The 26012-nt window shown below is 45.1% G+C and overlaps 1 protein-coding gene across 5 annotated transcripts in view; it reads right to left on the bottom strand.

Moving 5' to 3' along the window:
• Positions 1–4217: 4217 nt before the first annotated feature.
• The window catches only part of BEND7 (BEN domain containing 7), a 75836-nt gene continuing 54041 nt past the window's right edge, over positions 4218–26012 (bottom strand). The window contains exons 7-9 of one of the 5 annotated variants that reach the window (XM_029239564.1): positions 16936–17055; positions 8525–8575; positions 4218–5013 (exon numbers count right to left, since the gene is read on the bottom strand). In XM_029239564.1, coding sequence (XP_029095397.1) covers positions 4952–5013; positions 8525–8575; positions 16936–17055 — 233 coding nt within the window. In that variant the 3' untranslated portion in view covers positions 4218–4951. Of the gene's footprint in view, positions 5014–6136; positions 6831–8426; positions 8579–16935; positions 17056–26012 lie in introns of those variants that run through there. The other 4 variants (XM_029239566.1, XM_029239563.1, XM_029239565.1 and 1 more) reach the window with 4 other exon arrangements.

The following is a 26012-nucleotide window of genomic DNA, read 5'->3' as shown; positions in this document are numbered from 1 at the left end:
ATTGGTCTTCGGCTTTTCCATTATGACTCTTTACATTTGTTTAATTTCACTGATAACAAAATGGAAATAAATAATAAAAACATATATAATATATATTTTAGGGGAAATGATCAATAGCGTGCTTTGAGAGGTCACAAAATGCAAAAGGAGTTGGTTTGTGTGAATTCAAAGCTTTGCTCTGAATCATTAGAGTTACCGGATTCTCATGGAATGCACCCAGTATCTCTCTGGCAGATTTATGGACACGGTTTTGCCAACATTTCTGAGGAGTGTCGACATAGGGACAAAGGAGGTCCACGTGATCTAAGGCTACGAGACACGGAAGAGGGAGAGGGTAATGTCTGTCTTAGTTCACCTCTGCTGGGGACGATGGGGAGTTGGGGCTCCTAAAAACATGTTTTCCCCAAGGAAACATCTTTAATCTTTAAGTGGCCTTAAAGATAAGATCCCTGACATCACGATGCTTAGATTCCAGAGAAAAACCGGATAGTAAACACGTAAATAAGCAAAGAGGGGCTTCCCTGGTGGCGCAGTGGTTGAGAGTCTGCCTGCCGATGCAGGGGACACGGATTCGTGCCCCTGTCCGGGAAGATCCCACATGCCGTGGAGCGGCTGGGCCCGTGAGCCATGGCCGCTGAGCCTGCGCGTCCGGAGCCTGTGCTCCGCAATGGGAGAGGCCGCAACAGTGAGAGGCCCACGTACCGGAAAAAAAAAAAAAAGAAAGACAATTTCAGAGTGTGGTAAGTGACCCGAAGGGACGAAAAGACTTGATGGAGATTGGGGGCTACGTGTGAGCTCTGTGATGATGCCGTTTAGTTCACACTTGAATTATGCGGAATGAATGGGGCTTCAAATCTTGATCGACTCTAGCTTGGGACAAAGCTACCCAGTTTCAGTTCCCTCCTCTCGTTCAGGAACTCAACAGGCCTTATGTTGCTGGTGTTTCCCCGGGGCTCACAGCTGTGCTCCTGGACCCGAGGACAGTACCAGGCAGACCCAGAATGTTCAGTGACCACTCGGTGAAGGAAGGGATGGAGGAGCCCGTGTGCACCTGAACTTGTCCGTCGTCTTTCTCCAAGTCGCCCCTCCCCGCCGTGTTCCCAGTCTCGGGAGCGCCAATAACACCAGCACGATTCTCCAGCCAGAGACCTGGGTGTCAGCTTCCACACCTCCTCCCTCCTCCACCCCGAGCTAGTGCATCTCCAAGTCTTGTTGGTCCTCCTGTGCTTCAGCACGTGGGGCTTTGTCCTCTTGGGTCCTCTTCATTCATCTCTAGCTATTCCCTCGGCTTCTTAATGGGACTCCCTGTTCTAGGCTGGGCCCCCTCCAGTTAACGTCCCAGACTTCAGCCAGACCGATCAAGAGAGCCTATGACTCTGATTGGACCTCTTACTCAGAATGCTTCAGCGGCCCCTACGCGTTCCCAGCTTCTCGGGATGGTCCATAAGGCCTGGCGTGGATGGCACCAGGCCGACAGACCTCCCCAGCGTCAGCCCTCGTCCCTTGCATTGCAACCCCGGCTGTGCTAAACCAACACGGCATCTACCGACAGTGGGTGTTCAGTAAATGCTTGAGCTGGACTCGGGGTGCAGCTGGGAAATGAGTCAGCCGCCGTCCCCCTGTCACTTGGTTTTAATGCTGGGCCTGTAGGAGAGGAAACAACTGAGGCAAGTGTGTGAGCTCTTATTCTACGAGAATGCAAATGGTGCCCCTTCTGGGGGTAAGACTGGGTCCCCTCCCACTGGATGAGAAAAGCCCTTCAGGGTGTTAGCCAGGCGACATACGAGGCACAGATCCTTGCCAGCGAGTGGGAGCAAGGGCATCCCGGGGGCCTGGGGCCAAATCATGGGATGTGGCAATAATACAATAATACAAATAATTTCCCCGCACCAAGGGCCGCACCAAACCCTGGGGGGATTACAGCAGGAGGGGCAGGCTGGTGCCAGGCCCCCAGCTTCCAAGGGCTGCGCGTGTGTGGAAGACTCTAGCTGGCAGTACTTTAGATTTTCTCTCTTTGCAAGCAGTTCACCCTGTCACCTTCTCTCCTGCAGTCCGGCTGCTTTCTCACCCGCGACTACTGCACTCCTCCCAGCTGTAGACTAGCTCAGCGCCAATGCCTCCACAGAAGGAGGGCCCAAGACCCAGACCCCGAGCCAAAGCCCCGACAGAGCTGGCCGGCCAGCCCGGGATGCCTTTGGAGGCAGGAGGGGGCAAGTCCCCACGAGGAGTAGCGCCCCCCTGTGTTCAGAGAGGAGAATAAAGCAATTAGGTTTGAACAGCCACTTTGCGTTAGAGAAGACTGATTTGTCCTTCTGATGTCTTGTTTCCATAGAAGCAGGGCTTAGCCTTTTAAGTGAAGCTTATGAAGCTACCTAATTCAGTTAAAATTAGGCTTCAAGCATATCACTACTTACTGCTCAAGTGTTACTGTGGGACCTGCCACTGATCTAACTTCCAGGTGGAGCCATTCCAAGACACTCTTTCTGGTGGCAATCTGGTTCGTTCGTTTATTTTTAAAAATTAACTTCATACGGAGAGAAAACTTTCTGCATAAGATCACCAGAGTACTAATAAATACCTTTTAATTAATGGCTAGCATAGTATCCACTTCATAAAGGCAGGAGGGCTGGCACACAGGCAGGAGACAGGCGTGTTCAATTAAAGTAATTTATTGTATTCTTCCAGAACAGACATAAAGGGCATCTTGGGAATTGATATCACAGCACGTGTTATACACCATTTTCACAACTAGCCTTGTGTTGAATTTTTTTTAAAGAACATAGTAATCTTAAAAAAATCTAAATATTTACATATTAATAAAACATACATACAGAAGATTGAGACCTTATCCATAGGTATGGAATAATTCTTTTTGTTTTTTTGCTAAGAAAACCTATAAAAAGGATTTCTGAAGTCTGAACAGTAGTTGCAGTTAAGTAAACACAGTTTTAATTTATAAAATATGATTTTACGGTTGCAGTTTTATGCCGTGTATTTCCAATCTGTGAATCCATTGCACATATCCGAGAGCTGAACAATCCCCACCCACCCCTCAAGTAGTGAAAAATTCAAGCTCTCGCCCAGTCTTGGCAGGAAGTGCTTTGAAGGTTCATGGTGTATATTTAACAGATTCCACAGCTGTAAGGTAAATGTTTCTACTTTTATTCGCAATGTATTCGTTTTACTGTAACAGAGTTGAAAGGTCACTAATTAATCTTTTCAATTCCCTTGAGAAAGGCTTCCTTCTGAGAGGCAGAAGACAACTTTTACAACATATCTTGCAGAAAAACAAAAGCCTGGGTTCACAATACTTCATTAGACTCCTTGATGAACAGAGAGGCTGGTGTCAGGGAAGGGGTTACTAACTGGCCTGAAATCGAAAAGGCTAGCTAAACCTGTGATGGAAACCATTGATCTGAACCTTCCTTGAGGCTCCGAAAAGAAGATAAAAGACACACGTGTATGAGATGTAGCTGTCTAGCAGGTGGATTGATTCCATAAGCCACACCTAGACCAGCTTTGTCACATCTCAGGAATGCCTCCTATGGTCTTGGGTTGATTAGCTGGTCTTTAGTGGGTACTGCCTCCCCCTAGAGCTCCCCTCCTAGCCCAGGGTTAGCTGCCCCGAGTGACGTGATGGTACAGGTACCTGGGATGGGGTAGTCAGGAACTGAGGTTCCCGGCTTGGCTAGCCCATTGATGGCTTGTTGCCCGGCGCTGGGCATCCGTGATCCTCATTCCTCCTTAGCTGCCTCACCACAAACTGAGGAAGTGGGACTAACGGTAACTCTGAGCTCTTACACTCTCCGATTTGATAAAATAAGTGCCAGGGACGTGTGTTAAATGGTAGCACAGCGTTTCCCCTCCCCACGCCCCGGGGGTCTGGTGTTTCTACTGTCCAAAGTTCTTTCAAGCCAACTTTTGGCCTTTGGATCAAGTGCCAAAACTTCACAGTAATTTGCTTTATACAATAAATGAAGTGTAAATGCAATGCCTCCAAATAAACAGGTATTTTAAATTCACCACCTTACTAGAGAAAGGAATCTGGAGGCAAATATCTCTGTGAAACAAATACCCACATGCCCCAAATATTTCTTTAAAATGAATCCACATTTTCACTTGTTGGTTTTATATCAAGCGGGCGGGCGGGGGGGGGGGGGAGGCAAGCGCACCAGAGCCACGTGAAGTATATAAGATCAAGTACATTTGTGGCCAGTTGCCACGTGATGCCACAACCCTGGACCACTCAGCTAAAACCATCTGTTAAAATAGTTGTCAGGTGTCATGTGGATAGCTGGTTACTTTGAGCTTCTCACCTTTTAATTAGTTATTTTGTCACTGTGTTGACACAGCCTACGTGAAAGATTTTTCTTTCCTAAGAATTTACGTATCGTTTGCACTTATCAGTGACAAATGATTATTCTGGGGAGAAAACGATGCCACAAATGATTTCATCTAATAGATCAGAGCTGTCCTGTCTCCCAAAACAACTCTTCCATCTTCTAAGCTGTTGAAGATTCTAATTAAGTTTGGCCTTCAACACTGCTTCCTTGGTCCGGAAAGAGCCATTCTCCTCTATACCGCAACTAAGCAATTTACATTAAAATAAATACGCTTCAAAACTCTATACCATATTCACACTGAAAAAGAAAAAAAAAACAAACAGGGAAAATAAAACTGCTTCTTTTTCATGGACATTGAACCAACCCAGTGATATGCTGGACATTTAAAGGCTGAGAATTCAACTCTAAAGATGATTTTTAAAAATCTTAGACCAAATTGGAGGCTTGATTATCACACATTACAAAGAAAGAATATGAAAACTATTCAAACGTGACGGGTCAGCTTCACAGAACGCCCACACTTTGCAGTAACCTGAAATGCTAGTGGATCTTTGAGGAAATTCCAATGGAGGAGATGCGTGCGCTAAGAAGTGTCGCTAAAGGGAAGTCTAGGCAGTGAAAGCTGTCTCTGTGTCTTCCGTGTTTTCTCTCCTGGTGTCAAATATATGACCTACAACAGAGACAAGAAAGTGAAGGGGGGGGCCACTTCTCTAAGGAAGAGTTGTACGCTTTTCTATGACACGGCCAGACGCAGGACCTCATTGGTAAGGTGTCTGTGTTTCACCTCTAAATCAGTATTTTTTAGCCAAGGCTTTAGGTGTGCCGAATGAGTAATTTTAGCCATTAGAAATCTGTAATGATGATTTTTACAGGAAAACCCATGAATGTGGGTTCCTATTAGAGTATGTTCATATCTATCATCCAGGAGTAGAAAATGGCTAAATAAAATACAATATGGCCTGTAAGATGGAATATAGTGCAGCTATTAAAATAATGTGTATGGAGATTTGTAATAAAATGGGAAACGCTTGTTAGGTGGTAAAACAAAACAGAACAAAACTTTAGGAAACAAAATTGGATGGATTTGACCTCCATTATATAAATTTTAAAAATATAGAGAAAAGTCTGGGAAAAAACAGCCAACAATAATGGTTGTCTCTGGGTGGTAAAAGTAATTTACATTTTCTTCCTTACACTTTTCTGTATTCATTTCTAAAATGTGTGCAAAAGAATGCCAATTTATGAGCAAAAAATGCTAAGCCTAGGTGCGCTCTGCACTGTTCTATTTCAAATCCAGAAGCCTCCTTTAAATTTCAGTACTGTTTTGATTTTATTCTCTGTACTCTTTCCCCCCCAAAATTGTTCCCTTATGGTGGTTTTTCTCCTTGATCAGAGCTCTGTCTCCACCCCTGGGCTGTAGTAGCCTCTGCCTCTGGTCTGAGGGTGGGATTTGTTCACCAGAACCTAACTCAGTGCTGACTCCTGGCATCGCTCAAAAACGCTTACTGACAGGGTTGAGGGAAAAGAAATTAAGAAAATGTTTTTCCACTAGAAAAATCTGTATCCATTTTTGTTAAAGCTAGACAAACAGAAGTTTGCTTAAGTGTTAACGGACTGAGGTAAATGTCATCTGACGCCTGACTGTAACCATGGCCTGGTCGGTTCTGGTTCATCGAAACACTTGGGGATTTATTCCCCCGTCCCACCCCTTCCCAACACGCATGAATCTGGAAGGAGAAAAAAGACCTTAATAAGGTAATAAAGGCACTGTTAAATCTTTAAAAGGGACCAGCTGTTGCCAGCTCAGACAGACCAGATGAGGAAGGTCTGGCCAGTGAGTCTCCAATCCAGGGAGGAAGCTGCATGGACGAGAAAGGTGGAGCTCATCCCTCGGACGGTCTCATTAAGGAGACACGGAAAAGGGGGGAGGACTAAGTCGTGGTGCTGTGTTCAGAGACGCCCCAGACTGGGATTTTATGTGAGAGGCACTCCAGAGACATGCCGGTCTAATCAAGATTGTTTAATTCCATTACTGCAAAATTTGGGCACCAATCCGTGACGTCTCTTCCCATTTTCGAGGTGATAAGTGGTATTATTTATCATGCTGTTTAGTGATTTGTGTCAAATATCTATCAGGAGTCTAGTGAAAGAACCTGCAGGAGGGGTCCTACTGTTGTCCTCCTTGGGGCCTCACAGCCTTGGGCGGGGCCTTCTTGGGAAGAACCTGAGAGCTGAAGCTGCAGCCTACTTCAGGCTGACTTACGACAGACACTAACTGTGAAGACGGGGTGACACTGAGATGGAATCCTAAAGGGATTAGTACATCCATCACCTCTTAGGATCTTTAGGAAACACGCAGAGAAGGTGTAAGAAAGCTACGCGGTGGATCGGCTGGGAGTTGAGAGGCCTAGGCTCCGGCCAGGCCACCAACCAGCTGTGAGACCTTGAGAAAGTCATTTAGTGTTTCTGGGCCTCAGGCTTTTTCACCTGTAAAATGAAAGGACTGGATAAAAAGAAGGGATGGGACTAGATGATCTCTAACATGCCTTCTTTCTCAGATTCCTTGAAATTCTTTTCAGTTCCATGAGGTGGTTCTACCATCCTGTATTTCAATTTTCTCATCTGAAACATCTCTCTGCCTCCATCTTCAGACAGGAAAATGCAAAGGTATTATTTCAAGGGAATGGTTTTCCAATAATAATACTTCTTAAAAGCCCACTGTGTCAGACGGTGGCCAGGACGGGCAGTGCAAATGTCCTGGGGTCATGGGGGCTGATGGGGGAGGAACCCTGGAAAGTACAACTAGAACAGCAAGGTGTTCCTCCAGAGGGCCTCCCGAAAGGGCACAGTTTCATCATTAGTAGCAGTGCTTCATGCCTCTACCTGGAGTGGGTGGTCAGAACAAGGCTGATAGGAGTTGTCCTGATACTCAGAGGAGCACAGGTTGGGAAGGAACAATAGAGATCATGCATTTCAGTTCTCTTGATTCATAAGTGTGGAAACATAGCCAAACAAGAACTCCCCTTTCTGTAATTTCTATAATGACTATATACAGTGAGAATGTGATAGAAGCCGGTTGCTCTTGCCCTCTGAAGTCATTTCATTATTTGTCCATCGATCTGTTGCTTAGCTACTCAGTGACAGAGAAAGCACCGTATCATTTGCGTGTCCGAGTTTTCTGGCTGCTCTGAAGTTCGCTAACATACATTTCTGCTATACCGTGAACTCAGGGTAAGTGCTGTCTGTGAACACGGGCCTCGCCGAGTTCCTACACAGACTAACGACTCCTCTCATACTTGCTGGATCTAACTTAAAACTTACCACCCCAAATGGAGAGAAAACACTGAGTTGAGCTTTTTCATTTGCAGAGGTTTTTTTTGGGGGGGGGCGGTGTGTCTGGGTTTGGTTGTTAGAGAACCTTCAGGTATTTTGAGGGAAGTGAATAAAGAGTCTTGAGACCAACTGAGGGGATAAGCTCTTTGTCACATGGCTCACTGATCAGACACCTGTCCCTCAGGCTCTCGGGTGAGAACCGACGCAGAGGGAGGAGCCCGGGTTCGGAAGGATTACTTGAGAGTCAAATAAGAAGTCAGAATTAAGTCTATGGCTTAACCCTGCAGCAGGTGTGGCAGTGAGACAGTGTATTCAGCTGATCGGGTTACAGCGTTACGAATGTGCCACCCAGGCTAGATGGATCAGGCACACTCAATCCGTCACTTAAAACACAGTATTCATCGGGTGCCCATTATAGGAAGCGCAATGACACTGCCTCTCAAAGGTTTTTGCGAGGGAGGTGAGTGAGGCCAGAGCGCATGTGAATTTCATCATAAAATGGATGATCCCTGATCTAAACAGAAATGTCATTTCATGTTAAAATATTTTTTTGAATGTCCCAGGGCTTGGGGAGGCAAAACGTTGTGACACTAAGTTCTTAGGACTTGCTGTTCTGAGGTTATCAGGCAGATGAAACAGAATGTGAGAAAACTGTAGCTTTTCATATTCAATGTGCAAAATCTCTCTGAATGCAGGGCATTGAGCTCCTCTGATTAACTAGGGGTTGGGCCTCTTACAGAAGCCGTTTGCTCAAGCATCCGCATCCCTGATGTTAAAAACATTTTCAAGGCAAATATTCTCACGGGCTGTATTTTCCAGCAGGTGATGAAAATGGAAATGTCTTTTACCTGTTGGGGGTAGAGAAACGCAGTCCAGCCGTTCATCACCGTCAGCTGCCTCTGCTGGTTACAAACATGAAACACAAATGTCATTAGTTTCAGTGAGCTCATTCATTCTGCTGAATAAGGTAATACCATTTAAAAACTCCAGCGTACATAATAGTTTTCACCTTTCTTTTCCCTTCTCAGCTTCAGCCAGTTCACATTAGAGATTTTAGTACCATGATTTAAATATTTTTAAAATGATGATATAAAATCCATTTTCCTCTATTAAAATTTTTTATATCTTAGGAACCTTATTCTATCAGTCATTGATGATTTCGGTTCATTTTCGCTTATTTATATAGGCTTAAGTATCCACCCAGAATCTGGCGTGAATTGTTTAAATAGGATCATCGAAGGCATGGAGGTCAGTGAATTCCTATGGTAGAATTTTACTTGTCATCCTCAGAACCATTCTAGTGGGGCAGGCTCAGGACAGCTTGGGAACGAACCTTTCTTCGGAGATGACTGGAAATTCAGTCTAAAATCGGCATTAATTTAGTCATGAATAAAATCAGAAGGAGTAAGCATTTCTTCAAATGATTTGTCCCTTCTGTGCTTTAAAATGCAAAACTCTGCTCATCTCTGATATATTTCAATCTCCTGAAGAGTTTTCCAAAGGTAGATCCTTCCGTCACAGAAAACCTTCCAGCAAGTACAAAAAAGAAGGTGCCCGTACGTTTCCTGATAAGTGTTGGGCTTGTCAGTTTCCCCAATGTGCTGTGGACAGGCCAGAACATTCCACGGCTGCTGGGATAATTCTGGCCCTGCTCCCTCTGTCCCAGGGCTGCTGCCCCCTTGGAAGTTTCCTGCACATGTGTCCGTGAGGCCAGTCAGGTGAGGGCTGCCCCGTGTAACACGTTGTAATGCTGAGTTGCTGGGAAGCAAACTAATGGTATGTTCTTGTTTTGACTGCCATGGCTTTAAACGCAATCAGGGTTCAGAGATGGATGGAGACGTTCAGAGATTTCCCCTGGTTCACCCCTCCACCATCCTGCCCTCAGGCTGCCACACGACGGCCGCGGTGAAAGACCCTCCCCTGCTAAATCCACCACAAAAACACCGAGACAGAGTAGTCAAGACAAGTTTTGCCTGGAGAGAAGCAGCAGCCATGATCCAGCAATCCCACTCCTGGGCATACACCCTGAGAAAACCATAATTCAAAAAGACACATGCACCCCAATGTTCACTGCAGCACTATTTACAATAGCCAGGTCACGGAAACAACCTAAATGCCCATCAACAGACGAATGGATAAAGAAGATGTGGCACATATATACAATGGAATATTACTCACCGTAAAAAGGAATGAAATTGGGTTATTTGTAGAGACATGGATGGACCTAGAGACTGTCATACAGAGTGAAGTAAGTCAGAAAGAGAAAAACAAATATCGCATATTAACGCATATAGGTGGGATCTAGAAAAATTGTACAGATGAACCGGTTTGCAAGGCAGAAATAGAGACACAGATGTAGAGAACAAACGGTACGAATTGGGAGATTGGGATTGACATATATACACTAGTATGCATAAAATAGATAACTAATTAGAACCTGCTGTATAAAAAAAATAAAATTCAAAAAAGAAGAGCAGCAACCACTAAAAATTATGTTGTAGATGAATGTTTAATACTGCATAAAGCATTCCAGTCAAGTGATGGGACAAATGGTAAGATTAGAATTCTATAAATAGGTTTATGGACAAAACACAGGACATACTAAAATGTTAAGTGTTTCTCTCTGGATGAAAAGCTTATGGGTATTTAAAATTTTGTTCTTTGAGTTTTTAAATTTTTCTTATATATTTTAAAAATAACAAACATGTTATTTTTATATTTAGAAGATATTATTCTCTTCTGATTGGCTTAAGTGAACTTGAATAGGAAGATGAAGTACACGGTAGTTCTTTCATTGGGATTTATTTATTTATTTTCACTGTTCAAGGTTTATTTATTGTTTTAGTTGGTATAACACTTAGATAGCTGGCTGCATTATTTCCGACGATTTTTCTTTTTTACATCACATGGCAGTGTACACTATTCTAATACATATAGTACATAAAATAAGATTCTTTAGAACAGTTATGCCACAGGACATGCAATACTGGATTTATCATCAATCCCAGGATGTGATTAATTGGAGAAAAAAAAGTTGGACTAGGCATCTTGGCTAAAGGAACCAGAAGATTTAAAAGATTCTTCAGTAATAATAATAGCTATGATAGGCATCACCATTTACTGAATACCACCTCCTGAGCAGTTATTATATGCATTGTGTCAGCTAACCCTTGGCAACCCCTACAAGGCAGGTCTATCTTATGCCCATTTTAAGAAATGAGGCAACGGAGACAAACAGACGTTAAGACGTACCAAGGGTTTGACTCAGGTTAATGCCCGGGCTTGACCTCTTCGCTCGCTATATATAGTCCAAATATAAATCACAGGCATCCCTATGAGCTGCAATTGTAAAACTTCAAGTTTTAGTTCATTTGACACTTTAGTAACTTTCTCTACCTTCCATGAAAAGCAGCTTTTCATTTAGTGATGACAAAAATCAGTTCTGGGTGTAAGTTGATCTTCCCTTTGTAATTCAGCTCTCCTCACTTTAAAAAAAAACAGGCCTGTGCAATTATGTGCTTTACTAAGAACCAAACATACACAACCCCAAATCTGTAAAGGATTATGTATAAATGAGTAGCTGCCCGCTGCACAAACAGGGCCAAGTGTTGTGGATTAAGAACATGACTGTTAACTTAAATGTGATTCTAACATCTGTAACAACAAGCTCACAATCTTTCTCCTCTGGTGACAGGCAAGTTGTGAAATTTGGGAAAGATTAAGCAAGTCCAATAAAATTTTAATAGCAGCGACAGCTTTACTCTTAGATCCAACACAAATTAAAAAATTGCGATTTTTGCACTGAGGAAATAATCTAATGGAAATGATAAAAATCCACACCAGAAAAGGAATCATTCCAGTTATCGAAAAAAAATGTATTACATGTGATGAGAGCCCCAAATGAATTTCTATTTGGATTGGCAGAACAACCTTTCAGATCTGTGACGGGCACTTCCTTTTTCTGGAGGCTTCGCCGGCTGCCTTTAGCAGCGAATTGATTACTTGCCCAGGTACAGTCTGTACCTTATTCCAGGAAGTGAGCCAGATATGATAAATAAGACTGAAGCTGTGGACTATCCATGAGACGCCATATTGTCATTTAGACTGAAAAGGAGACAAAAAAAGAGCAAGCAATAGCACTGACCCTGGCCCCTCAGTTCTCATCCACATGACGACAGTAACGCGTGCGGCTCCAGTTCCGGTTTGCTGGGATCCCACTTCTGTGCCGCTTGGGGAGAAAGAGGTGGGACAGGATTTGACAAAATTGGGAGACAAAGCCTATTTGGCAGGTCACTGTGGGTGTGCTGTCATCTTGCTCCTGTATGGTCTGTGTGTCAGGGTTAGCTTTGTCCTTCAGCCACCCTCCCCTTCTCAGACGCTAATGGAACCTGCTAAACAGGCTGGGGAAACCTGCCAAGGTGCCAACCACAACCCTCTAGGCGGAGAATCTAAACCCAGTGTCAGAGTGGAAGCATCCTCAATCAAATGAGACGACGACTCCAGAACAGGGTACACGATCCTCTGAGCGGGTGAGACGCTCCACAGGAGGCAGGGCGGAGACTGCACCCCATTCTGTACCAACAGGCACACGAATTACTAATCCAAACCCTGAGATGGTTAAGAAACGTGCTCACTGGCCAGTCGATTTGGGGGAAAGAGAGACAGGAACGTGGAGGAAGGTGCCCACTGTGTGCATGTGTATGCTGTGGGGAAGGGAGTGGAGACCAGAACTTATGATAATAACTGGTCTCAGCATCTGACAACAGAAAAAAAAGTGTGTTTATGTATAAAATACATACAGGAGGGGAACAACATTGCAACAGAACTTGCTCTTCTAGTCATGTGGCCTCTGGCAGCAGAGCTGCTCCTGTGTCTCTGAGAACAGTCTTCTCCAATATACTCAGTATACACCCAACGCTCCGCTCCCTACGTGTGTGTCTTCCACCTTCAAAGGTGACTCTTCAGGGCTTCCCTGGTAGCGCAGTGGTTGAGAGTCCGCCTGCCGAGGCAGGCGACGCGGGTTCGTGCCCCGGTCCGGGAAGAGCCCACATGCCGCGGAGCGGCTGGGCCCGTGAGCCATGGCCGCTGAGCCTGCGCGTCCGGAGCCTGTGCTCCGCAGCGGGAGAGGCCGCAACAGTGAGAGGCCCGCGTATCTCCTCAGCTAGAGGCACAGGTTCTGGGACACCAAGCCCTCTTCCCGCTTCCTCTGGGTTGTCTCTAAAGCCCCTCAATCAGTAACATCCGGATCCTGAATTTATACCGTCCTTTTCCCTCAAGCTCCCAAGGAGCTCCAAGCATTTCCCATGTCCTGCCGCCACCCCCTGTGATGCAGGAAGAGGTCCGAGGTAGAGGAAGCAAGTGCAGATTTGCTAGAAGCTGGTGGCACAGCTGGGGCCAAGGCGCGGGGACCACAGGGCAGCTGGTGGATGGATCCTGGCCACTCTGACCCTTTGCCTTTCCTTTGGACTGAGTATTACATTTCAGTCTCTTCACTATGACAAATCTTAGATCTCTCTGCTACTGTATTTAGTGTCTTTGTTTTTTGGGTTTGACAACTTGCTCTGAAAAGCAACAGGTAAGTACAAGTTCTCACATACTCAAAACCATCAGTGTTGGTAACGCAGAACCTAGGCAACATAAGACCAACTTAATACTTAACTAGCAAGGACACCGCTCAGCTTATACTTGAAAGTAAAGCTGAGGAGACACGCACCCAGCAGGACACCAGTGCTTGCTTAATGAGGGGTTACTCGCGGGGTGCTGTCTTTTATAATACCTGTCAATCGCAAAAAGTGCTTTCCCTGGAGCCTGAAATCTAAGGGCAGAGTCACAAAGGGGCCTTTGTGAGGTGTCTCCAGGCAGAGGCAGGGGACCTTTAGCCTAAGAAGAGATAAGAGAGCCGCCAGCAGGAGGGTGATCTTCCCAGGTGTTTCTCAGTGAAGCCACCCAGAGTGAAGTCTGGGCGCCTTGACCAGAGACTCTGAGCCTTTGGGGGAGCTGGGAGAAGAGGCGATCAGGAGTGAAGAGGCCTCAGAGGACGGGGACAGAGAAGTGAGAGAAAGGGCCTGAGGACGAAGGACGGGGCACCCAGGGAGGCCAGGCGAGTGGCGTACCCAGCACGTGGCCACCCCGCGGGTTCTGGGGATGGGGGATGAGGAAGCCTCTGAACCTCCAGTCAGAAACTGCTGAAATATTCTCCAGGATCTCACGTGACCGCGATGAGCTGAGACCTTTTAGCTGTGGACAGCTGTCCCTTCATTCCCATTCGCTGGTCCATTCAACAAATATCCTGGCGTGTCCACACTGTGTCATACAGTGTTCTCAATGCTTAGGACAGAAATATGCAGCCTCTGCTCCTGAGGATCTCGTGGAGGAAACGGGTGTGTCCCTGTCACTATTCAGGTGGCAGAAGATCAAAGTGCCGAGGCCGCCTGTGAAGCCTCCAGGAGAAAGTAGCCTCTGAGATGCTGTGTGCTTCCAGGCGGAGGGGAAGCCTGGGTGTGGGAGGCCCGCCGATTTCAGATGGGGTGGGGCGGGGCAGGGTCTGGTGTGGCCCAGGGGCGCACCAGGCGATGGCAGGAGGTGAAGGACCATGCGCGCTGTGCTGGGGGTATGTAGAAGGGTTTTTATCTGGGCGGACAGGAAGCCAGAAGTATTTAATCTGGGGCGGGGCACGACCGGACCTCTTTAGCAGAGGGTCAGGGAGTGGAGGCTCGGGTCCCAGGACGTGGCCGAGCCTGGAGCTGCACACTGGGGAGCCCCCGATGATGGAACAGTGCAAGTCACATGGGAGGACGCACAACGAGAACGAGAAGAAGCACCAAAGATGGAAACCAGGACCCGGGTTTAGGAGACAGGCAGAGGAGAAAGAGGTGGGGAAGGAGACCCAAGGCACTGACAGGGAAATTGGAGGAGAAACAAAGAGAATGAAATCACAGAGCCTGGAGGAAGACAGTTTCAAGAAGGATGTGATTTGAAAGGGTAACAATCAATATGGAGGTCAAGTCTGAGTGTTAATATAAACAAGTGAAATCTGATGATCCGGACGCAAAGGCAGCAAAGGTTCACGTAAGTAGAGGAGTGAGGTCAGGGGCAAAATGCCCTGGATTCTAAAGTGAACTGGGTGGGGAGGCAGACTCAGGGAATGCAGGCCCTTTTGGAAGAAATCTGACCAACAGTGTCAGAGGAGAAAGGAACTGCTTTGTTTTGTTTTTGGTTAGCAAAGGGAAGGAGGCATTCGTGGGCATTTCTTGAGCATTATTACGTGTCAGCTGTCTATCGGTGGCAATACTTACATTATCTAATTTTAACTCTGAAAACACCCGGAGGTAGGTATCAGCCTCGTTATATAAATGGAGAAACCGAGGCTCAGAGAGGTTGAGTAATTAGTCCAGGTTCCCAGGAAACTGTAAATGGCAGATCAGAGCCAGGAAAGCAGACCTGTTCTCTCCACTGCACCACGCTGTGTTTATCTGCGATGATTTGGGGGTGCAGGAGAAGACAGCAGTGAAAACTGGGAGACCCAGGGGGAGGATAAGCACATGATTTACTGCCCAAGCCTGAAAGCCTTTGAGAGTGAAAGGGGCATCACTGATAATCATGCCAGGACAACAGGAGCAAAGCGGCTGCCCCAGCACAGCAGGCTGGCCGGTACCCTGACCGAGGACACGACGTGTGGCTGCCTCAGTGACCTCCATGCCACCAAGCATGGCTGCGCGCAAAGACATCTTCCGAGAGGTACACTAGCTTCACTGATAAAGACGTTCATGTACAACCCGCGTCTGGAGCCTCAGGACAGCTCTGAGGCAGGCTGTACCTCTATGTCCAGTTCGTGATGGGGACCCAAGATGAGAAGTATGGAGTGACTTGTCCAAGGTCCAGAGCTGGTGAAGAGCGGACGTGAGCCTTGGAAACCAGATCTACTGACTCTGATGTGACTTGTTACCTAATGCAATAATCCATTTGGTTACCAATGAAAAATCTTAGTAGTCCATTGCTCTTTATAAAAAGAGCATCAGTTAAGTGTAAAAGAAGTCAAAAGGTTAAAAAAGGAGGGAGGGAAGATTTTTAATAAAAAAAAAACTCATCCAGTTATAGCTGGATAGTGTAGCGTCTTGCTAGCTACTTTTGTAGAACTGTAAGGTTTTTCACCCTGAAAAACCACTCGGTCCCTCGGTGCTCTGTGTCTTGTTGAGTCAAGGGCACTCCCAGCCTAAGCCCGGAGCTCTCCTCCGCGGGGCTGGTGGCTGGGCTCTTCTGCAGGCTTGGTCACGGTTACTTCTACTCAGAGTGAAAGTTCAAGTAAGAGGCTGTGTTACAGACAGTCTCACGAGTTTGTACTGCTGTTCTATGGACCCCCAGAGTGTGACACTCAAGCATTTAAAACCTGTCTCCCAAACTCTCACACCACAGCCACAGAAGCACAGAAGGCTCTTAGCAGGCCAGGGGGCCTGAGGTTTGATCGGTTGTTTTTTGTTTTGTTTTTTAAAAATACTATCTAGAGGCTTGTGGCCTCCTAGGGATGATTATTCCTACATAATGGCAGAAAACTGACCTCAAAAGGATTCTTCATTGGTAAATTGTCCCACCGTCACTTTGGGGAGAACGAGATTTCAAATGACCATCTCTAAATAGTCATAATTCAACTGGTGTTCACCTTGCCTGGAAGAATGATCCCAGAACCACCAAGCCCAGATTGAAAGAAAAAAAAGTAAATATCTGACTTAAAAATCTCTTTCTATTTTACATGGTGTTTCTGGTAAGATGGTTATTGTGTGTGTGTGTGTGTGTGTGTGTGTGTGTGTTTTAATTTATAATTTATTCACTTAGTACAGTAAGAACACCTTTCCATGCAATTAAATATATTTCCACAGAATCTTCTTTTTTTTTTACCTTAAGCAACTAGTACTTTTTATGAGGTCATGGAGGTCCAAACAAATAAAAATCAATAGGCAATAGAAACAAATCACAAAAGAGAGACCTCATTTCATACATAAGACCACCAGTGATATTAACAATCTTTTTCATTTGTACTATTTAAAGTAAATGGCCTGACATAATTTTCACTGTTTAATCTTAACGTGAATGTCAAAATCATTTGACTAAGATTTTAAGATACAAAACCAAAGCACATTATATAAAGCTTCTCCTTTAAAAGACAAAAGACAATGAAGTATCCGAGAGCAAAGAATTGTACTTTGTATCATCTAAAAATTCGATAAAGCACTTCTGCAATGATTTTCTTGCAGCTGATTCATACCTGAGCCTCTTTTTAACCTTCTTCTGGCCAGTTTGATTTGATCCTGTAGAATCTGAACCCAGTCTCTTGGGCCAGGAAGTTTATCCACGTGATTAGCAGTGCAGTATTTTTCTGTGAAGACTGAAAGAAAATGTGAAATATTGTTAAATATTTTAACAAAGGAAATATGCAGATCTGAAAAAGGAACATAACCCCAAAAAGGAAAAAAAAAAAAGAGTGCACTTCTAAAAGATGTCAGTTCTGCAGTGGATATTCTCAAAATCAAATGGCATTCCTTTGGTGAAGATGGAGCTTGGCAGGGCCCATACTACATACCATGTCCTGTGCTTCCAAATGAAACCGGTTACAGATATTAAGTAGTTCTACGGAAACTACTCTTTCTAATTGCTCCACGTCCATGTGTATGTGTCTTACGGGCAGAGGAGAAAACGCTTCCTAGGGGTCCATTGGCCCCATGACAGAATTCTGCAAGTGTATCAACATATTTCACTTTTCTGCTAACTCAAAATCAAATGGAAAATTACGCAAAAAGATGATGGTCTCGTGGTGATTCCTGCTAAGTCGATCGGCACTCAAAATAGAGGCAGTGCAGTTGGGTGTTAGTGAAAGTTCCAATCCTACTTTGAGTCAACCTCTTGCATCTTGTACTAGCAGCTCCTAGGAAAGACCTCCCTAATAAGCACAAAGGAAACTCTGGAGTCACGTGCCATGACAGTTATCTTAGTAAAGCCGCACAGCGTGTGATGGTACACGCAGCGCTGGGGTTGCCATTTCTGCTTCACACATCGTTCCTGAGCACTTTTCAACCTGCTCCCCTCAAGGTCAAGGCCTGCTATGCGGTCACGTTGCACTGCCTCCTTGGTATTTAAAACATTGATAATTTTAACATTTTAAAGGTTTCTTTTAAAAAGAAAGGACAGAGGAAAATGTTGACAGATTCAACTACACAAAGCTGTAACATTTCTATTGAATAAAAAAATAAACATTTCATTTGAATGAGCAGAGCTAGTTGCACTAAATCTACCACGATAGGAAGAGCTCATCCCAAATGAAAGAGCAACTTCAAGCCTCCACCGATAAATGGAAAAAGTACACTTAGCAAAACATGTTCAAATAATTTGTAAGCCCCCAAGTTGCAAAACACTTTATACCTACTAAATTAGAAAAACAATTAAGCTAATACTTAAGATTGATAAAATTCTGTGAATCTGGCGCATTCAAATATGACTGTTGGCATAAATTGGCAAAACCCTTTTGCGAAATAAGATGGTTCTATATAATGAGACATGAAACTGTTCTTCCTTGGGACTGGTAATCCTATCCCTAGAAATTTATCCTAAGGAAATAGTAATATGGAAGAAGGGAAAAAAGTCATAAACAGTCGTCCCCTGGTCTCTGTGGGGCATGGGTTCCAGGACCCCCATGGTACCAAAATCCACGGATGCTCGAGTTCCGTATATACAATGTGTATTATATGCATACAACCTATGCACATCCTCCTGTATACTTTGAATCATTTCTGGATGACGTATTATACCTAATACCACGTCAATGCTATGTCAGTAGGTGCCTGCACTTGGCAAATTTAAGTGTCGCTTTTCGGAACTTCCTGGAATTCTTTTCCAAATACTTTTGCTTGGCAGCTGGTTATACCTGCAGGTGCAGAGCCTGTGGATCCGAGGGGCCGAGTGTACAAACATCAACAATCCAGTTGTGCAGGAAGAGATGCAGGGCAGCAAGGGGCGGGTGGACGTGAGGGGGTGGGAGCACGGGATGCCTTTCAGGAATCGACACGATTGCGGGAATCGGGGCCAGCGCTAGCGAAGTCGAAGGGGTGACGGGGACAGATCAGGAACTGCCAGTGCTGGAGAATCCCATGACCCGGTGAATACAGGAGGAAGGTGTGTGAGGGGAGCTGCGAGATGCATCAGGTGTGGCTTGGGACACGTTGAGTTCGGGGTGTTTGCGGAGTCCTCACATGGGGACAGCTGGCGGGTATTTCAACACAGAAGCCTTTGGTTCAGGGAAGGGGTCCTGGAGGAAGATGCAGGTTCGAGGGGCACAAACATATATGTGGTCATTAAAACGACAAGAGAAAAAACAGTGACCAGGGAGAAGTTTTCGAGTGAACAGAGCACTGGCCAAGCACAGAGCAGAGAGGACCCCCGGGTCTGAAAGGAGGTTGAGGCACGGGAGTCCAGGAAGGAGCCAGAAGCGTGGTCTTGTGCGGGCGCAAGTGGTGGGACCCACAGCCCCAAGTGCAGACGAAGGGCCAGGAAAGAGGTGAGGGAAGAATCCCTGGAGGCCGTCATCAAGGGCGTGGGGAGGGTGGCCACAGATGACACTCTCCAAACGCCAGGCCTGGCGTTGGGCTTGGGGGGAGGAAGGGGCGGGGGAGGAAGGATGGGGATGGGGGAGGCGGCCAGTGGGGATCCAGGGAGGATGGAGGGACAGTCTAAGGAACCATGTACCAGAGGAACTGGGGGAGGGTCAGCATTCGGGAGAGGGATGGGGGGTTACCCTCGACCGGGACCAGGAGGAAAGCTTCCTCCTCTGAACCCAGAGGAGGGGAAGACAGGGGTGGACTTAGAAGGGATCAAGGTGGGTCGTCATCGCTCCTGACGCCTCAATGAACTCAGTGGTGAAGGGCGTGGAGAGTGCGGGAACGTCTGGAAGTGCCCAGAGGAGAACAGGAACAGGAAGGCAGCAGACGAGAGCGCAGGAGGCCGAGTAGGAGCGGGGCTGCGTGCTCGTGGCGGCAGCGGCCATAGGGCGGGTGTTTTCTCCAGGGCACCTGGCAGCTCCTCGTCTGGGGTGGAGACACCCGATGGGAGGGCTGGTGTAGGGTTAGGAGTTCGCCGGACAGGTTTGGCAGAAGGACAGGATATAAAGCATTGAAGGTGGTGGTGAAGATGCCCCCTGGGATGAAATTACAGCTTTCTTCGCCCACCCTTCCTTTCCACCCATATCTGGGAAGCACGTGAAGCCAGAAAATGGCTTAGACTCGGGCAAATCTATGGAGATCAGGGAATGGATATATCAGTGGGGTTGGCAAGGAGATGCCGGGGAAAAGGGGCAACTGAGAATATAATGGTGGAGCGTCAAATGTTGGCAGCGAGCAGGACGTGTGGTCAACGGTGTGGGGTTGAAGTGTAGTGGAGATGAAAGCCAGTGAGGACGAGGTCTGGGCACTCTAGCTAGGGGGTCACGGGATCTCTCATGTGGATGGTGAAGTTATCCAAGATGGCAGCAGGACCTGGGAGTGAGGGGAAGGAAGATGCAGAGGTGTGCTGATGGAAAGGCTCCATCCTAGCCCCAACTGAGAAGAGGAGGAGAGATAAGGAGGAGGGAGGGTTAAGGTCCAGGGAGAATGTCAACCAGGCTGCCCAATCTATGATACATGGGGCATGTGAGTAAGCAGTCTCCACCTGGGAGAGATGCAGAGGGGACAGCATCCCTGGGGTAGGGGTGCTTCTGAATCTCCTGTACCAGATTATAGACAGGGGTCTTCGGGGGTCCTTGTTTATTTTCTCTCCCTAAAAGCACCTACTGCAGTGCCCTAGACTAAGAACACCATAAACATTTGAAGAATAAACAAACATATTTTCTACTTTTGTTTCTAATGGAAGTAAATACAGTAGCTCAGATACTTAGGCTAATTGGGGGAGAAAGGCCTATCTCAATTAATAGGAAGTCCTAATAGTATATATTTAAAGAAACAAGGTTTTATTACATTCAAATGCCCACAATGACACTTCTTAATCAGAGGGCTGCCGAAAAGTTCTTGAAATCGTGTTTTAACGAACAAAAGAAAATATTTGTATTTGGCACCCTATTCGATTATAGGAAAATGTATACCACAGAAATGATTGAATACACCGTCTTAGCAGGTAAACCTCTCCCTCCTTCCTTGTAATGTTATTTATGTAATTAATTTCCATAGCAACCCCTCTCTTCTTAAACTGGGAAATGCATGCATTCAAATTAGCCCACATCAGGAAGCAGAGATTCGAAATTAACAAAACAGATTTGGATTATGCCAACATCAAAGTGATTCCTGGCAACCACGTGTGTCAACGACTAAGTCCAGGAGAAACAGAGGGAAGGTCTCCCGCTGTGTAGGTGGCTTCCAAGTGGATCTTTCTCACCATTTTAAGCTCAAGTGTTCTGCCGCTCGTTCAAAAGGTGACAATCTCTGGTTATTGTTTTCTCCTTGCAGTGAAAAGTTATCTGGTTTCAATCATAAGAAGCCAGGGAAATCTCTGCCTCCTGGGTCTCCCTTTGCTTGCAAAGCATTGGGCTTTCCGAAAAACACCTCTACAAACAAATATTTCCATCGGGCATATTATTGACATTCTGGTTCATGGCTTACACTCAAACTTAAAAGAAACTTTTAACTAGAATCTACCTACAGAGGACGAAATCCTATTCTTTCTGTTACATGCACAGATGAGTCCTGAGAACAGGGCCAAAGGACGGTCACTGTATTGACCTGAGAACACTCCATATGCTACGTGGATAGAGGTGTCGGGTAAGCAGTACATATTTTTTGCTATGTGAATCTATAGCTAAAGGTCAAGCTATTATCCCGGTAATAGTTCCATTAGGAGTAATGATGTGAAAAGAGGTACTGCATTTATGAGCTGGGTTTCCTACTATGTTAATAGTGGGTCATTAAGAATCAGGGTAGAACAGTTTGCATTTATCCTTAGAATGCAGTAGGTCCTAAAAAGAAATTTCCCTCTCCTCCTGTTTTAATATATTAAGGGGAAGCAAGGGATAATTTTAAACGCGTCCAAATAATCTGAACAAGTGGATTAAGGCCAACAATTAAACTAAATAGAAGAGTGGAAGCATCTACTCTGCTTACATACTTTGAGGTCCCAAGGCACAAAAGAGTATGTGAGGTCACCACGGAAATGACAAATGTTCCGTTTGATCTGTACATGAATAAGGACTTTTCTCAGATGCTTGCGTTCATTCGAGCCATGCCCTTTAACTGTGTATCAACAATGAATAAGCTAGTGGTGGCTGAGTGGATCCTTCCCTGGGAACGTGGCATCTAATATAATTATCAGTGAACACGGCGGTGTGTAGCGTGTCTGAATGTGATGAGCTGGGAACAGAGCGGATCGGCTGCGTTCCCAACAGCTGTCTGTTCACACGACAGTTCCTAGAGGACTCTTCATGAGGCTTTTTCTGGCTCTCTGCACTGAGAAAAGCAGGATATGGTACGGATGTTTAAAGAAAGCCACTGGATCACACAGACAATTTAAGAAGCAGGAGAAGACTTAACAGAGTTTTAATTTCACTGTGAAATCCTCTAACTGGGTTAAAACTCCGGCCAGCTGTGAGAGCCCAGCTTCTGATTTGTTGACTCAGTGTTAACTTCTGGTCAGACAGACAAGCGGAAATCAAGACTTAACATCAAGCAGAACTGAAAGTGGGGTCCTCGTTAGATCTACCAAACTGCCTGAGGCTGTGCGGCCCAGGTCAAGGGTGAGAAAGGGAACCCGAGCGGACAAGGTTTCCCTTCGGGCTGTACCCACCTCCTCCCATCAAGTGAGGATAAAAGCCAGTGCCCCTCCCACATTTCCCTCTTCCCATCGACTCTTTCCAAGCTATGATTTGAAACGTCCCACGTGCTAAGTACCATCTATCTATCTCATTTAATCTTGGCAAGAACCCGGTGGCACAGGTATTGTGATCCCATTTGACAGATGACAAGCTCAAAGTTCGGGCAGGTTAAATGACCGGCCCAAGATGGCACAGCTAATAGGGATTATTTTCCAAATAAATTAATTAAGTTTTAATTTAGCGTTGTATATGAGCACACAGATTCTGTAAAAGAATAATGACTGAATTCTCCATAGAGGCAAACTGACAGCTAAGGTAATGCTTCCATGTGAGAGCTGTGAATGCTGCTCTACTTTCAACCACACGAAGCAGAAGTGTGGCAGCCAACGGGGGAGGGAGACCCAGGCAGGTCTGTGAGATCATGGTCCCCCCATATTAAGGGGCCCAGGTGGCCTTGGTATGGAAGGGAGAGGGACACGGACTCCGGTAGCTTGGGTGTATAGTGAGGGTGAAATAAGGACATCTGCAGAACAAAGACTGAAAGACTATGTCACACAGACCGGCATTCAGAGAATTACTAAAGGCTGTATGTACCTGAGGAAAAAGAAACCAAACGTGAAACGAAAGATGGGGGTGGAGGGGAAGAAAGGGAGGGCATGACCTGTAGGATATTAAGAATTACTGCGATGCCAAACTAATGAAAACGGTGTAGTAGTGGCTCAGAGGCAGATAAAAGACCAAGTGTAAACATGGAAAAGGGGAGCTTAGTCTATGAAAGAGGTGGAATTACAATTCACGTTTTAAAAAAAAAAAAAAGAAGTATGGTGTTAAAATGAGTAACGACCCATAGAGAAAAACACATTCAATCGCTCCCTCACATTTTAGGCAAAAGTAAATTCCAGGTGGATAAAGGACCTGAATATGAAAGAGAAAACGTTAAAACTTTGTTGGAAAAAGAAGAAGAGAATGCCATTACATAATCAGGGCAGGGAGAATTTCTTAAAAAGGGCACAAGAAATGCACAAAGCATAAAGTAATCTATTTGACTGTTAAATCTAAACTTTGGTATGATAAAGGACTTCACCGGCAAAGTTTCTACAAGTCGGAAAGTGAGATAAAATATTTTTAATACCTGTAACAGAGGAAAGAATGCATGTAAGTCAATAAGGAAACAAAAACCTAATGGGAAAATAGGAAAAGGATGGAAATTCACAGAGCAAAATAACCAAATAGTCATAAATATGAAATGACGCTCAACCTTGTTAATTATCAGGGAACCCACCACTGAGGTGTCATTTGAGACCAATCAGACTGGCAAAGAGTAAAATTTGTTAACACCAGATGTTGGCAAGAATGAGGAAAAATGGGATTTTGTATCCATTGCTGGTGGATGTCTAAGTGATACTGTTGGCTTTAGAGAACCATTTGGCAACACTTAGTGGTGCTGACGATGCTTCTACCCCAAGACTCAATTCCACTGCTCACTGCACGTCGTCCTCCATGGAAAATCGTGAGCAAGGAGAACCAACTAACTTAACTGTGTCTTAACAGAAGGCTGGGGAAAGAAAAGTGCTTTATTTACACAGTGGTGAGCAGTTAAAATGAATGCACTAGTTTTATAAGTGTGCTGATATGAGTAAACTTGAGAAACAAAGACACAAGCTTGCAAAAAGTAGAGCCTGAGGCCATGTATAATATGTAGACTCACAAATTCGCAAAACGGTAGTAAATGTGAGGTATGGATACACACTTACGCAGTAAAGTAAAAATAGCGCGAACAGGGAAGATTCATAGCAACTTCACGTTACTCTGGAGCAGCGGGGAGAAAGAGTCTGGTGAGGAACATTTTGATTCTTAAACTAAAGGAGCGGGGTGGTGGGGAGGGTATGAAGTAACATCTGTTTTCAATCTCAGTGGTAAGATGGGGAGAAAAGGAATCGCGGAAAATGTCTTCAACACATTCAAGATGAAGATGAATACCATTATTTCCACTTCTGACCTCAAGACTACTTACTGCTAATGGGGACAAATGCTGTTCTTCAATCAGTCTATGAAGAAATCAGACAGTGTCTCCTAGGATGAGGGCATGGAAGTGCCAATGCTGACTTGTCTCAAGCACACTCCTTACACACACTCTCTCAGGATGAGCACCAAAAGCTTTCCTTAAAAGAGAACCGGAAGACTGGGTGATCGGCCTGCTGGGAGGAACAGGTGAAGGCAAGACTCCATCACTCTGCAGGTCTCAGCTGAAATGCGACCTTCTCAGGCAAGGTCTCCCTGAATTCGTTAACCAGTGGTTTTTAAATAATACCGTCTAGTGATCGCCTAGACTATAGAAAGATAAACTCTTTTTCTCTGGTCTTTGACTTAACTTGAAAGAACTGAAGGAAGAGTTTCTTCAGTAAATAGCCATTGGTCTTGAAATACACGGAGTCCTGGAATTCATTTCAGGTTTGATTTAACAATAAGACTGACAGTGGTTCCTCAACGAATGCACCTAAATATGAAGTCTCCAGATTAGAAGTAAAGATAAGGAGATACAGTCATGCAAACAATAATGTATTTATTGATGAGATCGGAATATCCTACTGAATTGCAAATGCAGGAGACTGCAGGGCAACCCCCTGTTCCAGCAGGGCGATAGCTACCAGTAACAACCACCCAATACTTCGTCCCTTACTGCTGATCCTTGCACGGGGCTGTAACTTCCAGTTGGTTGTTGTAATGAAAAGCAATCTAGTTATCCATAAAACTGATTCCCAGTCTTATTTAATTATGAGAATTTGGACCAAATTCACTGACCCATAGTATTTCTGAACTGGAAGAGACTTGAAAAATTAGCCAAGCCACACTCTTTTTTTTTTCAAGAGAAGGTAATGTTTCAAGACCTTATGTGGCAGGGTTGGGAGTAAACCTACGTCCCACGATGCTCCTTTCACTGTCTCCAAACTTGCTGGGACTTGGAGGTTTGAACAATCTTGTGGAATCACAGTGATTCTCAAAGATTTGAGGCCAGAGTAGTCTGGAGGAAGAGAACAGTATCCTCTGTCTCCCTTTATTTAGTTTTTGCTATAATGGGATCTCTGTCTAAGAGGAAGTGCCTTTAATGGTGTCTTACACTAAACAAAGTTAATTTTAATTTACTTTTATTTAAGAAAGTCCTCAGCAGACCTAGTCTGCAACACAACTAGTGGGAAGTACAACACTTTCCTTCGGCTTGCAGTGCTGTAACACGTTTGTTTCATGTGCTTGGTGTATTTTAAGGGGATGTATTATATCTGCTAAATATTAAGATCTGGTTGATAACAAACTTTGATAAAATGGTGTTTTACTCTTTACCCCTTTTTTTGGCAAAGAGAAATATTTCAAGATCATAGATTTATAGAAGTTCTACTTGGAAGGCATCTTGGAAATAGTATAACTCATTTATTTCATAGATCTGGAACTGAGAGCCTCAAGTGAAACAAAATTTAAAAGGTCGAGAATCCTCAGTTCAGACA

Source organism: Monodon monoceros, unplaced genomic scaffold, assembly GCF_005190385.1.
Source record: "Monodon monoceros isolate NGI ecotype Baffin Bay Population unplaced genomic scaffold, NGI_Narwhal_1 Super_Scaffold_21, whole genome shotgun sequence".
NCBI lineage: Eukaryota > Metazoa > Chordata > Mammalia > Artiodactyla > Monodontidae > Monodon > Monodon monoceros.
Note: the sequence above shows the minus strand (reverse complement) of the source record. Positions and strands in the feature narration are given on the sequence as shown.